Below are 13,294 nucleotides of genomic sequence, written 5' to 3'. Positions count from 1 at the left end.
GGGGTTTGGGTTAAAATAGCTACATAACCCAGTGTGTGACACGGATACGTACTTGCAAAATTGCTGACTTTTTAAAAACATGACTTTTGATTTCACACAGGACACAGCACTCACCTCCTCACCTCAGTCAATCCATCCATCCAAAGCTTCTCAGCACACAGACTTTATTGCTCTTTATACGTCTTCTTACCGCCTTTGCTCCTGTCACAAACAAAATTATTCCAACTTTATGAGCAACCGTGTATATGTATAGGTGGTTAATATAAACAGTTTAGAGCACTATTATATTTTTTATTAAACCTTTCTCTTTTTTTCACATAGCAAAAGAACATGAAGTAACTGCAAGTGATTCAGGTCCATGTGTGATATCAAACACCAGAAATATGGTACAGCTAACATGGTTTAGCTAGAAAACAGCCATAATAGTCATAGTCAAGTGAAACTATGGAACTTTATATAACACTTTTTTTTTTTAAATAAAATTAAAAGTTAAGTTGATAAGCAATAAAATATACTCTTAGCCTATGATGGCTAATGTTAGCTAATTGATTATCTTAAGACAATCTCACAAGGCTGGACAAAATAAAGCACCTGTTAGTATTATCAACTACAATAGACCAGCAGCTTTGTGTATTTGTGGAGCCTGTTATATTCAGGTTTTGTTGATAGTATCAGGGGTATTACTTCTGCTCTATGATCCTATTTGAGGCTGCAGTCTGTGTTTCCGTTGCATTTAAATTGGTTGGAAGGTGCTCTCTACGGCACCCAGTTTTGTGTTTTGCCCTGTCTCAGTGACTCATACAGCATTTTAGATTATGAAACGGATCGAACATACAGCGCTGGGGGTTACTGTCTATTTATAGGTATGATCTCATATGCAACTTTTTAATCCTGCTTTTTATGCCCACATAGAGCACCAAGCAACACACAGGGTGATGTAACAGGTTAGTGCAGTTTTAGATTGCTCTCCAGCATGTGTTGATGATATATGACTGCTAATCTACCAGCTAGCATAAACATCTGATCTCAAGCTGTAGCAGCATTAATCAAAATGCTAAAGCCTGTATTCATTAAGAGGCCTTGAGTGCTGTGGGAGGGTAAGTGCAGTATTTATAGTGCAGTGTGTTTAAGTGTGTGTACGTCCACATTAATGTCATTGCATAAATGTGTTTGATAAGAATATGTGGAAAGAGACTTTTTTTTTTTGATTTTGTGTTTTTATTGGAATACACATTGCTTTCTGTCACAGCACCGTCCATCAGAGTTCACTGTGTCTGTTGCCTTTTTTGATGACCTTGCTCTCTCTCTCACACGCGCGCACACACACACACACACACACACACACACACACACACACACACACACACACACACACACACACACACACACTATGAGGGGTATTTTATGCCAGCACACTATACTTAAACGCCTAGAATGCGTCGCCTGTGCCAGCATAAAGTCTGATTAATAGGCGTGCTTACAGACACGCGTATTGCGAGTACACCAGATGACATGGGTGACGGGTGAAAAGTGCCACGAGCGAACGTAGTGGACGCCTGTGTGTGTGTGTAACGCGTGTACGTTAACAGTGTGTTACTCTGTGTAACAGTTCAGCTGTTACACAGAGTCTCAGCTTCATATGGTATTGTTTATAAGAAAGCACAACTTACAGATGAACTCCAAGCCCCCACAGAGCTGTCAGGATATTTCTATTATTTTCAGGCCAGTTTTTATTTTCTTGTTAACGAAATCTCTCTCTCTCTCTCTCTCTCTCTCTCTCTCTCTCTCTCTCTCTCTCTCTCTCTCTAGGTTTGAATGATATCGAATTGATATTTAATGATAGCAAGGGTGAAAGGGATAATTAAAATAATTTCAGCTACTTAAAAATAGTAGGCTAATAGTAAAGTGCAACGCTCACAGCCAGTTCCCAGCTTCGCGCGCGGACACACAGTTCATTACGCACCAGCTGTAATTAGGTAGGTTTACCTGCCTGCAGAAGCCGTAATCGCTGTCACCCCTGAATATTAAGTAGCCATGCGGACCTATCTAATGAATATTCAGTAGCCATGTGGACAGCAGTCCGTTCACAATATGATTCCATCGGACCTTATATCTACACTGTTTAACCCAATTCGGCACTTATGCTCAGTCCCATTATGTTTTACAGACATTCGTAGTTAACTAATGAGGTAAAACATTTTGTTTAAGCTGCATTTTGCTGACTTTCACTCCTAAAACAGGCTAATTAAGCCTCCGGTTTTGGCCGGAAAAACGTTAAGTTTATCTGGTACGTACGAGATAGTCTTTCTCTTCATCTATAAGTTGTGCTTTCTTATAAACAATACCATATGAAGCTGAGACTCTGTGTAACAGCTGAACTGTTATAGGCTTACACACGTTACACACACACACAGGCGTCCACTACGTTCGCTAGTGGCACTTTTCACCCGTCACCCATGTTATCTGGTGTACTCGCAATACGCGTGTCCGTACGCCTATGTAGAATTGTACTTAACAGTCACGCGGGTCTTCATGTCACGTATTTGAGGCGTAGTTCACCCGTCACGCAGCCGTCACGTAGGCGTATGTGCAACAACGCGTGTACAGCGTCTGCGTGACGCCTACGTGACGCCTGTCTGTCCATTGAAAGTGAATGGAATTTACACGCGCACGTTAGACGTTTGATGTCATCGCATAGGCGCTGTACACGCGTTTTAGTATAGTGTGCTGGCATAAAATGCCCCTCATACACACACACACACACACACACACACACACACACACACACACACACACACACACACACACACACACACACACACACAATCTTTCATATTTTAGACAAGGTCAGTAAATAAGGCAACCTAAGATGACGACAGGTATCACTGCATGATGCTAAAATATCAGGGTCCTTAATTATGAGTGATGCAGGTTATTAATTACATCCCATTTGCCATGAATACATGAACATCCCCTCCTTCCAGTCAGGCATTTTAATGACAGAATGAACCCATGATCAATTGAACATTTCAAATAAAAAATGCTGCCATGAAGTCCAAATCCTGTTTACTGAATTTGCATTCAACTACACAGTACATATTTTCCCATACTTATGCGAAAACATCCTTTATAAAACTAGCCTATTTATTAAATATAGAACAATCTCCAGGTAAGCACACAGTATACTGATTAATCTGCTGAGATTACATAACATCCTTAAAAGCTTTCAATAATTCACTGCTTCATGTCATACAGGGTATTGCTCCAGGCAAAAGGATATATGGAGGATATATTATCTATTGATATGCAACTAAACTATTATGTAGTATAAAGCTAAGAAATTGGGCCGTATTATCTCTCAATGAATTCTGTCGAGACGGTCTCTTTGTACAGCACTCTTTCGTCTATTTTATCATAAATAAACACAGACTCCTTCTATAAAACTATATCCATTCATAAACACTCACCATGTAGTTTTTGGTTGTGAAAACCAGTGAAATTCAGAGAGATGCTCTACACCTTTAAGCTGCAAGAATTAATCATGTGATACTACACAAATGAGAAACCCTCCACGCAGAGCAATGCAAAGATTTGATTGGCTGAAACCTGTGAATGGCGAACGTTAACTATTAACATTCATGTCACAACACTGCAGTTTCATTCAGTTCCTTGAGTCTTCTTGGCTGGCGCTATGCCAAACTATGCCACTTGAGGGCGCTCACATATAACCCAGCAGTCAGTCCTTTAGTAATATGGGCTTATTTCATGAGGCACGATGTTAACTTAAGAAACATAAGACATAGAATAAAGGGAATCATCTGCTTCACAATGGAGAACAGTGCATCAACCCCTAAAACACATAGAAATCTGTGCATTGAGTTCTATCAGTGACAATAAATAAATTAATAAATTAAATACATTCAAATTAGCAAAATACATTACTTGTTAGTATGATAAAACACAACTCCACACCAGAAAAAAAATAAGTGTTACAATATGTCATTTTTCAAGCTGATTAATAACCTTTTCCCTAGTCAAATAGCAGCAAGAAATCATTTCTTCCGAGTGATCAGTTTCAAGTCAACATCCACAAAATGAAAACTCTTCCTTCACAAAAGGTAAACTCAAAAAAATACATTCCAAATGGATGAAAAAATGAATGTCTCAGAGATGTAAAGTACATGTTAATTGATCTGTCAACATAAATTACCCACATGTCCAAATTCATCAGCCCTCAGAATAAAATTGTGAATAATTCGGTCTAATATACGTCTTCCTCATCTCCTTTCCTTCACGATATAAAAGCTTCACCCTAGCGAATGAAGACAGACAAGTAACGCAGACACTCATTTATAGCTTTTAGATGCCCAGGGTCTATCATAATATGCTTAAAGACCCTCTGTGAGGATGTCAGGCCTTCTAGTAAAAAGCTGACCTAGATCTATACACAGTGCTTTAATGTAACTATGACTTTTTATCATTATTAAAATACAATCTGACACTGGCAAATGTGTAGTCACGTGCCTACAATATTGTCTGCAAGTTTGCTTTTTTCCCCATACCTGACTAGTCTAAAAGAAAAATAATAAAATCACAGATAATATCAGAAGCACAGGTCTATCCATGTATCAAGAGTATAGTCAAACTAGACAACAACTATCATGCCAAGTCTATGTTTATCTGACAGGTGTAGAAATAGTCATGATAATATTTCCTCACTTTGTTATGTGGTTGGATAAAGAGTTATCTTCTCATATGATTTGATTGTCTAGGAACTAAATGTCAGAGAGAGAGAGAGAGGCACCAGACTGTAAGGAAGGACGAGTAAAATAAAATCAGTAAACAAATAAAGAAGTCTCTCTATATAAATATAAACTCTAGAATTGTCCGATAACTATGGAGTTGGTCAGCGCCTAATCGATGCACACAGATATAAAACGGCAGTCCTGGAACAAATCACTTGCCCTGATCTAGGATCAGCTTTAGCCTCCCTGCTTTCTAACATTTGCCTGCGAGGCAGGAGAGGTAAAATTAACCCCAAGTCAGCATCTAAAAGCAACTACACCAGTCTATAAAACGCGCATAAAAGAGAGAAGGCACAGAAACACAAACCCACCGTGGAGTGGGGTGGACTGACAGCAGCAGTTTTTTGGGAGCAAACTGGATGAAGCTGCAGGTCTGCTGGCAGCAGATGGGTTGCTTACGACTCGCGATGTCTGGAAAAGAGCAAAGATTTATATAGTTGCTGTCTCAGTTTCATTTAGTTTGTTTGGACCTCTACGTGGATACAACTGAGTCGTGCACCATTCTTCTCCTGGCCTCATTTAAGTCATGAGCCTCAGACTTGGACAGTAGAGCCAGGGTCACATTCAGTGGATGATAAACCAAGAGGTGACTCAGTCGTGTTCCTGAATGCACCCCTGTAGACAAAAGAGGCTCCTTCATTTGATCCATTGCATAACTATCCCTAACCTGCACTAAGCACAGAAAGCTGGTGTACTTTATGTCCCACAACAGAACAGATCTACACTGCTTTCCTCCATTTTGTCTTTCAGATCAAAATGAACAGGGAAGCCACTTTATGCTACAGATGTGATGCATCTGTATACACCTCGTCCTACTTTACCACACCGGTCTTCTCCTGTGTTGTCTGATTTGCTGTTTTTGACTGTGCAGGTTCTGTCTTTCCACCAGCCGGCGCGGCCACAGTCATGTTCCCTTTGCTCTCTTGTCTCTTCTCCTGTTTGGCTGTGTCCCCAGTCTTGCTGGTGCTACGTTGGTGGACAGGGGGTGCCATCTTCACAGGGATGGGCGCTTTCCCCGGGGGCAGACGGGGGTCTTCTCCGATGTCGACGGTGAGGTTGGTGTAGAGAGGCTCAAGCTCTCTGGAAAGAAGCTCGTAGGTCAGAGAGTTGAGGCCGTCGGAGCGCCAGTTGAGTCTGGTCCTTTTCAGAAGGTCAAATCTAGAAAGACGAACATGATACCACAGGTTTGTGTATGCATTTCAGGGTCAAACTTTGAAAGAATAGTTTGACTTTATGGGAAATTTGTTAATTTGCTTTTCTGCCAAGAGTTAGGTCAGAAGATCAATACCATGCTGATGTATTGACTTTCTTGCAGAGAATTACTTTCTATGCCCAGAAAATCTGAGTACCTCTTGGACAGCACATAACGACCACAATTTGTAACCATTACACTTCCACTTTCATATGGCTTAAAGAAAACAGATATACCATGTTAATTATTGAGCTCTAGTGGTGCTGGTAGGTGTTTTTTGTTAGTTTTGGACAGGTTTCCAGCCTTTATGCTAAGCAAAGCATCACCTGGCTGTAGCTTGAGCTGAGAAATGATTGCCATCAATCTAATTCTATACTTTACAAGGCTAATAAGCATATTACCCAAAATGTAGAATTATTTCTTTAATGGTACCACATGAAAAAGACTTTTCCATAAAAGTTAATAAACTGCTCCTAACAACGGGGAACAAGGTTTAATTATGTTTGAAAAATGTTCCCATGTGAATGTGACTTGTGGCGCTACAGATGATTTGCGGGAGCTTGTTTTTTTAATCAAGATAATCTTTCGGAAGCAGTAGGAGCAAGAAAAAAAACAGTTCTCATTAAATTTTGAAAAAAGCTTTTTCTTGCTTGAGGCAATGGAAATAGTTGGCGGGACAGAAGAAAATTCTGATCACACACGAAACAACAAAAAAATGAAACATCCATTACTGTAAAGACAATAATGCTGCCTAATAATGCCTGTCTTGTCCAAAACATCCCAATGCAATTATCCCTACATCATTTCTGTGGGTCTGCAAGTGTGTCCATTTGTACCTGCGTGGGTTTTGTTCATTGCCTCGGTCTCCTTTATGCTTGATCATCTTGTAATGACCAATGGCCACTGGAGGGCGCATGATCTTCATGCCAGACAAGCGAACTCTGGATAAACAGCACACAACAGGAGTTAACAGGAACAGCACATTCTCATTCACAGACAAAGAACTGGAAATCTAAATCTTAGGATCAGGTTAAAACTAGATCAACAAAGCCTGGTATTTCACTATCCATACTATTTTCTATAAATTAAAGTATTCTGAGTACATCTAGACTCTAAGGGGTATATTTAGGAGCAGCAAAAATAAAGAAAACAAACACAGAATTGTGGGCGAGTATGAAAATAACATACGTTTATGGCCTATAGGCGGTGGAAAACTGTGGTTCCCTTTTTCCATCTCTGGTGCTTGTGTACCACCCCAGTTATCTAAGTCAATCAAAACATGGTGTAACTAATGTTGTGAATGTCCAGTACATAATATATTTTAGGTTGCAAACATCATGCACAAAAGGCAAAGTGTTACAAAAAGTAAGGCAGAAATGTTCTTGTAGTTTAGCTTTGTGTAAGAATTAGTGCAAGCTTTTCTTCTTTTCTTTTTTTTTATTTTCTTGTTCCATTCAGAGTCTCTCATAACGGATTAGCAAATGGTAGAAGAGCCATAGAGTGGAGAGTGGGGACCACAGCATAGAAATGAGAACTGCCTGAAAACTCGCAGCCCAGCCCAAATCTGCGAGCTAGTCCATGCGAACATACTCACTGAGCCCACTCCAAGAGACACACAGCAAAGCCACAGCAGTGGGAGGGGACATGAAGATGAATGATGATGTTAGGACACAAAGAAAAGTCAAAGAAAAGGAAAACATTTGGTAGAGAAACTGTAAACATGAGATAAAAACAAAATAGTAGAGAAAAAGACAGCAAAAAAAGTAGAAAGGGAAAAAGAAGCAGAGGGGCTGAAATGGCTGTGGATGTAGTTCTGATGCTGAACACATCTCACATGTCGACATGCACAGTTTATAGTTCTGTCATGCAGGATGTGGATCTCTCTTCTATTTACACTACTCACCTGGCAGCAATGTCATCATCCTCTCCGCCCCAGCCCCAGTACTGGTTAGGGAAGCCGTTCATCTTCATGTATTGGTCTGGGGTCACTGCAGACACGCCGCCAAAATACTGTGGGTACGGCAGCCTGGGAGGGTCACATCACCAATGTACAGTTTTTAAAAAAACGTCTCAGCACAACACATTTATATAGTGTGGTCACAATACTGGACTTTCTAACTTTGATGCAATACCTTTAAGAATATCAATATGCAATACCATTTTCAATACCACATGAAAAATGTATACAACAATAAGGGCATAAAATTTTACATTTACGTTAAAAATTAAGGCTGTAAAATCAACAAAAAGGACTTTTATTTTCTTAGCTAGGAGCAGCTGAATGACAGGCAGGTAAATTGACAATAATTAAAAAATGTTTTACATTTCAGATTACATTTAAATTAAGAAAGATTAAGAAGCTCCCTGCAAAAAGCAAAAGCCTACCAAATATATTTGTCCGTTTTACTACACTTAATAAAAATCTTATTTAAAGAAATCTTAAGCAAATATTCACTTCCATTGGCAGAAATTTTTACTTATTACCAGCAAAAAACATATCCATTGTTTCATTTTATTTTATTTCCTCTTGAAGTGGCCTATTTTTATGTGTTATGTGAAGTGCAAAATAATGTAAGTATGTGAACTGAAGCTGCAGTCTGCAATTTATTGACTTTAATGAGCTTCCACCAACAAAAACCTGAAAATGGTTATATTTAACCAGAGCTAATAAGGGGCGGGCTATGTGGACACTGCGTTGGTGTGTATGTGGAAAACTCGCTGTTGGAGAGAAGAGAGAGCGCAAGAAAAGTGCAGCTGGTACTCGAGTACTTAAAATAATATTGAAAACGTTTCAAATCTTAAAAATCAGTATGTATCAAAAATCTATATATTTGACAACACTAGCCCATCCACACACTGAGCTTCTACCTGTATCTGAACTTGTCCATGGCCACAGACAGGTGTGTGGGGAATTGTTTGTGGCAGGTGTAGGTGTTGTGGTCATTCTCGGGCAGCAGGTCAACATCGTGCAGGAAGATGCAGCTCCAGTCTTCGTCTCTGAGAGCCTCCCGCACCCCGACATTTAGCAGCTTGGCTCGGTTAAAAGTGCCGTTCCCCCACTGAAGGCAGCCACAGAGACAGAGGGGACACACTCAGATGCACATAAATGTATTAAGTCTACAACAAATACAGCTTGAGAGAGTACAATGTGTGGGTAAATAATCTCACACTATGTTACTATGGTTACAGTTCAGCTGCATGGTTGCATGAGAAGCGACATACATTATGACAGTAGATGGGGGCAATGGCGGTAGATGGAGAAGCACCCAGTAGTACCAACACAGAAGCTAGGCAATGTACTGCTGTGGACCAGGGGCAGCAGCAAAACGTATTTAAGCCACCTAAAGAATGTGGTAATTTGGTAATACTTTGTGACATATAATCAATTGAAAACTGTACAAAGACAGTTGTGTTAAAACTGATGTTCAAACTGATAAACTTTTTTTTTTTTTTTGCAAATATACACTCTTTAATTTACATTTTGCACAGCGCACCAACTGTTTTGGAATTAGGGTTGTAAAAAACACCCTTATGAGTTCAGTCAAGGGTCATCAACCTTAATTAACAAAAGAGCCATTGTTGGCTAGAAAAAGAGAAAGAAATGCCAGAATGGAGCCACAAACTCTATTTTGAGCCTTACAGTGAAGATAAAAGTCTAAATTAGCCAACCAACATTAATCATAGGTCATAATGAGCATTATTAATAGGATTTTGTCAGAATGCAGTGTGGACAAGTGCAAATTACTATTTTTTGGGGGGGTTTTTTGACACTGCCACAGGTATCCACTGCATATGGCCTGAAGTGCAACATGTGGCCCTGGAGCAGCAGGTTGCATACCCTGGTTTAAGTGGCTCCAAAGAAATACTGAAGCCATTTTGCTCCATTCAAAGTCACCAGACTCCTTTGACAAGGATGCATGGATAAGTACCACATGAGGTAAGTGAGAAAATGTGTTTTGGTATGTTTTATTCGGGTGAAATGACCCTTTAAATAAGAAGTTTGATTTCATTATTTGATTTCATCACTCGATAAATATATTTGTATCAAACTAGTCTACACAGGTAATATATAAAACATTACCATAACCCTATAACAGGCCAGTATCGGTGTGTTAGTATCACACTAATAATGTATGGATATTGCACCAGCACAGCAGTATGCATTTTCACTTGGAAAGAGACACTATGTATTGACACAAAAAACATATAGACACACACACACACACACACACACACACACACACACACACAGAACCTGACCTGCTGAACTATATAGATGCTGTAGTGGATCTGCTGTCTCTGCAGGAAAGGGTGGAGGTGGTAGAGGAGGGCACGGAGGTGGGTCTGCCGGTTCCGATATGGTACCACTATGGCCGTGTGGTGGCGGGGCTCACAGTCTGGAGGCCGGTAGCGTCCCCCTGGCAACACTAACGGGTTCCTCTGTCTGATCTCCTCCATGGACAGAGGAGAGGAAAGATGCACAGACACCGGTCCAACTGGAGGAAAGAAAAGTAAAATGTGTTAAAAGTAGTATTGATAGAACACCACACAATTGTTCACTGTGCATTTTATTGCAAATGCATTTGTAGTGCTACATCTAACTCACCCAGCAGTGGGGAAGGGATCTGGCAGTCTCTCAGGGGAGGACCTGTGGCAGGGGGGCCAGTGCCAGAGTTACGAGGCGGGGGAGGCGGTACTCCCAGATGACTGAGGTTGGTATAGACGTCATGAGGTCGAGAGTAATCAAACTCTGGCTCGGTGGTGTGCACCAGGACGGACACCAGGCCTCTGAAGCCCCCAAGGGAGAAGTAGAGAACAAAGGCAAACTGGAAGCCCACCAGCAAGGCTAATGTGCACGGGGAGTCCAGAGAGCGTCCGTAGCACGCCATAATAAAGTACGATTTTAGAGGAATGATGAAGTTCAAATGTGGGGGGAAGGAGAGATGGAGGGGAAGCAAGTGTTAGCTGGACGAGGAGGTGAGATATGAGAAAGGGGAGGCAGAAGGAGAGGAGGGGAAGGAGGAGCGCTGAGTGCAGGCTCAGACTACAGGAGGGGAGTGTTCATCTGTAGGAAAGGGTAGTTGTGGTGGTGAAGCTCAGTCAGCACTGCCATCACCTCCTGACCACAGACGTCACTGAGAAAGAAGAAGAAATATGAGTTAATTTCATTTATTGCTTCTTATTATATCACAACATCAATGTAGACGGGTACCTGCTTTTGCAAGGGTCTAATTAAGGAAGGGCTCACTCCACCTCTCTCCTCCTCTTCCTCCTTTCATCATCAAGCTCTCTGTAATAAAAAGAAAGAAAGCATCAATGCAGGAGCAGATGTGTCTGAGCACTACTGTTTGGTCTACTGTAAGCTAAAATAAGCCGGGGAATGACAAGCAGCTACAAACAAATGTCATGTTTGCTTCTTTATTTAGACTGGCTTATATTCAGCAGTGACATTTCCATGGGGCTTATATGGAAGAGGCGCTGATGCCTGCAGATCAAATTAATCCAACATCACAGTTCCCCATGTTTGTCCAAACAATTACATGCTATAGCAAGCCTCGTGGCTTCATCACTGGAGCTGAGGGTGAATTTCCTGGGACAGGAAACAATAATCCATTTGCTATTTTAAAAATAGATCACAGCAGAGCAGAAACAGCGTCATGGTTATCAGTACCGATAGCCTTCAAACCAGGTGATTAGCCTATCACCATCTATCGTCAGGCCTATGCAGGCTATCATGGACAATATTTACGTGGCTAAATGTGTCAGTAACATTTATTCGACAGGATCCCTGGCTACAAGATTTCTCCTGTCGATCACAAATGCTGCTTTTTAATTCCCTGATTTTTTATTTCAGGCTGCACACAAGCTCTGCAGCTGCAACCGACTCACCAGCACATCCCTGCGACATTTCAAATCCAGCCCCCGGCTTCCTGTGAGAATCGACGGGCCGCTGCCACCGAGAAGACGTGATGGACAAAAAGATAGCGTTTCTTTCTTCTAATTCTGATGCTGGTCGCGCTTCCTCCTCCTCCTAATCTCTCATCCGTTGCGAAATCTCTCCGTAGCTGCTTAGAGAGCGCTGCAAACGCGTTCACGCACAAGAGCATCGCCGCATATCCGTCCAGTGTCAACACAGGCAAGTGCGCTCTGCCTCATCGAAACACGGCTGGATCTTTGTATCATTGAATCAGATGGGCAGGGGGCGCGCCGCGGTGACGCGCTGAGCGGTACATTTGAAAATAAAAATTATTGAGCCACTGATGATTGATGGGATGAATGCAAACGTGTTTGCCAGACAAAATAAATGCTGATTATTAATCAGTAGAAGTTGGAAGTTAGTTCGTTCATCATAGGCTATAGGGAAATGTATTTTCTTTAAAGAGACAACCTTCAAATATCAGTAAACCTGCTTAAAACAGGTGCGGAGCCATGTATTGTGAACGATTGTGAACCACGGGCGGACTCAGGATGTTTTCGAGGCAGGGGCAAAAATAATAAAATAGGGCACCTGCTGTAGTTGGAACAAGCCCACAAAAAGTTGTCACAAATTTATAGTGAAATAGCCTTGGAGGGCTCTTTATTACGTTTTGTTCACTAAGAGGGCACCCTGGAGGGCACTTAATCATGTTTTATCTACAGGGGCATCCAAGACAGCACTTTCCCTGCATTTTTTTTTTTTCAACATTAGGGCACCAGGGGGCACTGGTGAACTCAAGATGTTTGAGGGGAAGGGGGAAATAATAAACAAGTAGGCCTATGCAGTGGGCCACCAGCACACAAAAAGTTGTCGTACATTTATAGTGAAATAGCCCTGGAGGGTGCTTTATTACGTTTGGTCCGCTAAGAGATGCCTGGTAAGAGGGCACCATGTTTCATTTACCACATAGGGCATCCACAAAGGCACTTTTGCCACATGGTTTTCAAACATTAGGCACCAGGGGGTACTGGTGGACTCAGGATGGTTGAGGGCCAGGGGCGTAAATAATAAAAAGGGAACCTTCTGTTTGCAGTGGGGCACCAGCGATAATTTACCACATTTTGTCCACTAAAAGCCACCCTGGAGGGTATCATGTTTTATCCACCACTGTTGCATTCAAGTTATTTTCATGCTTTTTTTTTAACATTTGGACACTGGGATCACCCCTAGGTCCACCAGGGTTGTGAACATTCATTGCTCAGCCCAAAGTTTAAGGGGTCCAGGGGCAAGCTATACGGAGATGTTTTTCCCACTTAAAGCAGCTATATGCACTTTTTTTCAAGTCACTTCAGACAACAGAATACCTAAACATCTGTGCAT

The 13,294-nt window shown here is 41.4% G+C and overlaps 1 protein-coding gene across 2 annotated transcripts; it reads right to left on the bottom strand.

The window, feature by feature from the left end:
• Positions 1–2,984: 2,984 nt before the first annotated feature.
• Positions 2,985–12,225, bottom strand: b4galt3 (UDP-Gal:betaGlcNAc beta 1,4- galactosyltransferase, polypeptide 3). Of its 2 annotated transcripts, XM_059333841.1 has the most exons (9): positions 11,887–12,225; positions 11,210–11,287; positions 10,604–11,132; positions 10,258–10,493; positions 8,866–9,056; positions 7,901–8,023; positions 6,834–6,938; positions 5,632–5,963; positions 2,985–5,216 (listed from the first exon to the last, which is right to left on the bottom strand). In XM_059333841.1, exons 3-9 carry the CDS (start codon positions 10,884–10,886, stop codon positions 5,050–5,052), a joined length of 1,437 nt encoding a protein of 478 aa, XP_059189824.1. In that variant the 5' UTR covers positions 10,887–11,132; positions 11,210–11,287; positions 11,887–12,225; the 3' UTR covers positions 2,985–5,049. The 2 variants fall into 2 exon arrangements, with proteins under 2 accessions (XP_059189824.1, XP_059189823.1); XM_059333840.1 differs by having other exon boundaries at positions 2,985–5,963.
• Positions 12,226–13,294: the final 1,069 nt, after the last annotated feature.

This window comes from Centropristis striata, chromosome 5 (assembly GCF_030273125.1).
Source record: "Centropristis striata isolate RG_2023a ecotype Rhode Island chromosome 5, C.striata_1.0, whole genome shotgun sequence".
Taxonomy (NCBI): Eukaryota; Metazoa; Chordata; class Actinopteri; order Perciformes; family Serranidae; genus Centropristis; species Centropristis striata.
The sequence above is the reverse complement of the archived record's forward strand: the minus strand, read 5'-3'. Positions and strand labels throughout refer to the sequence as shown.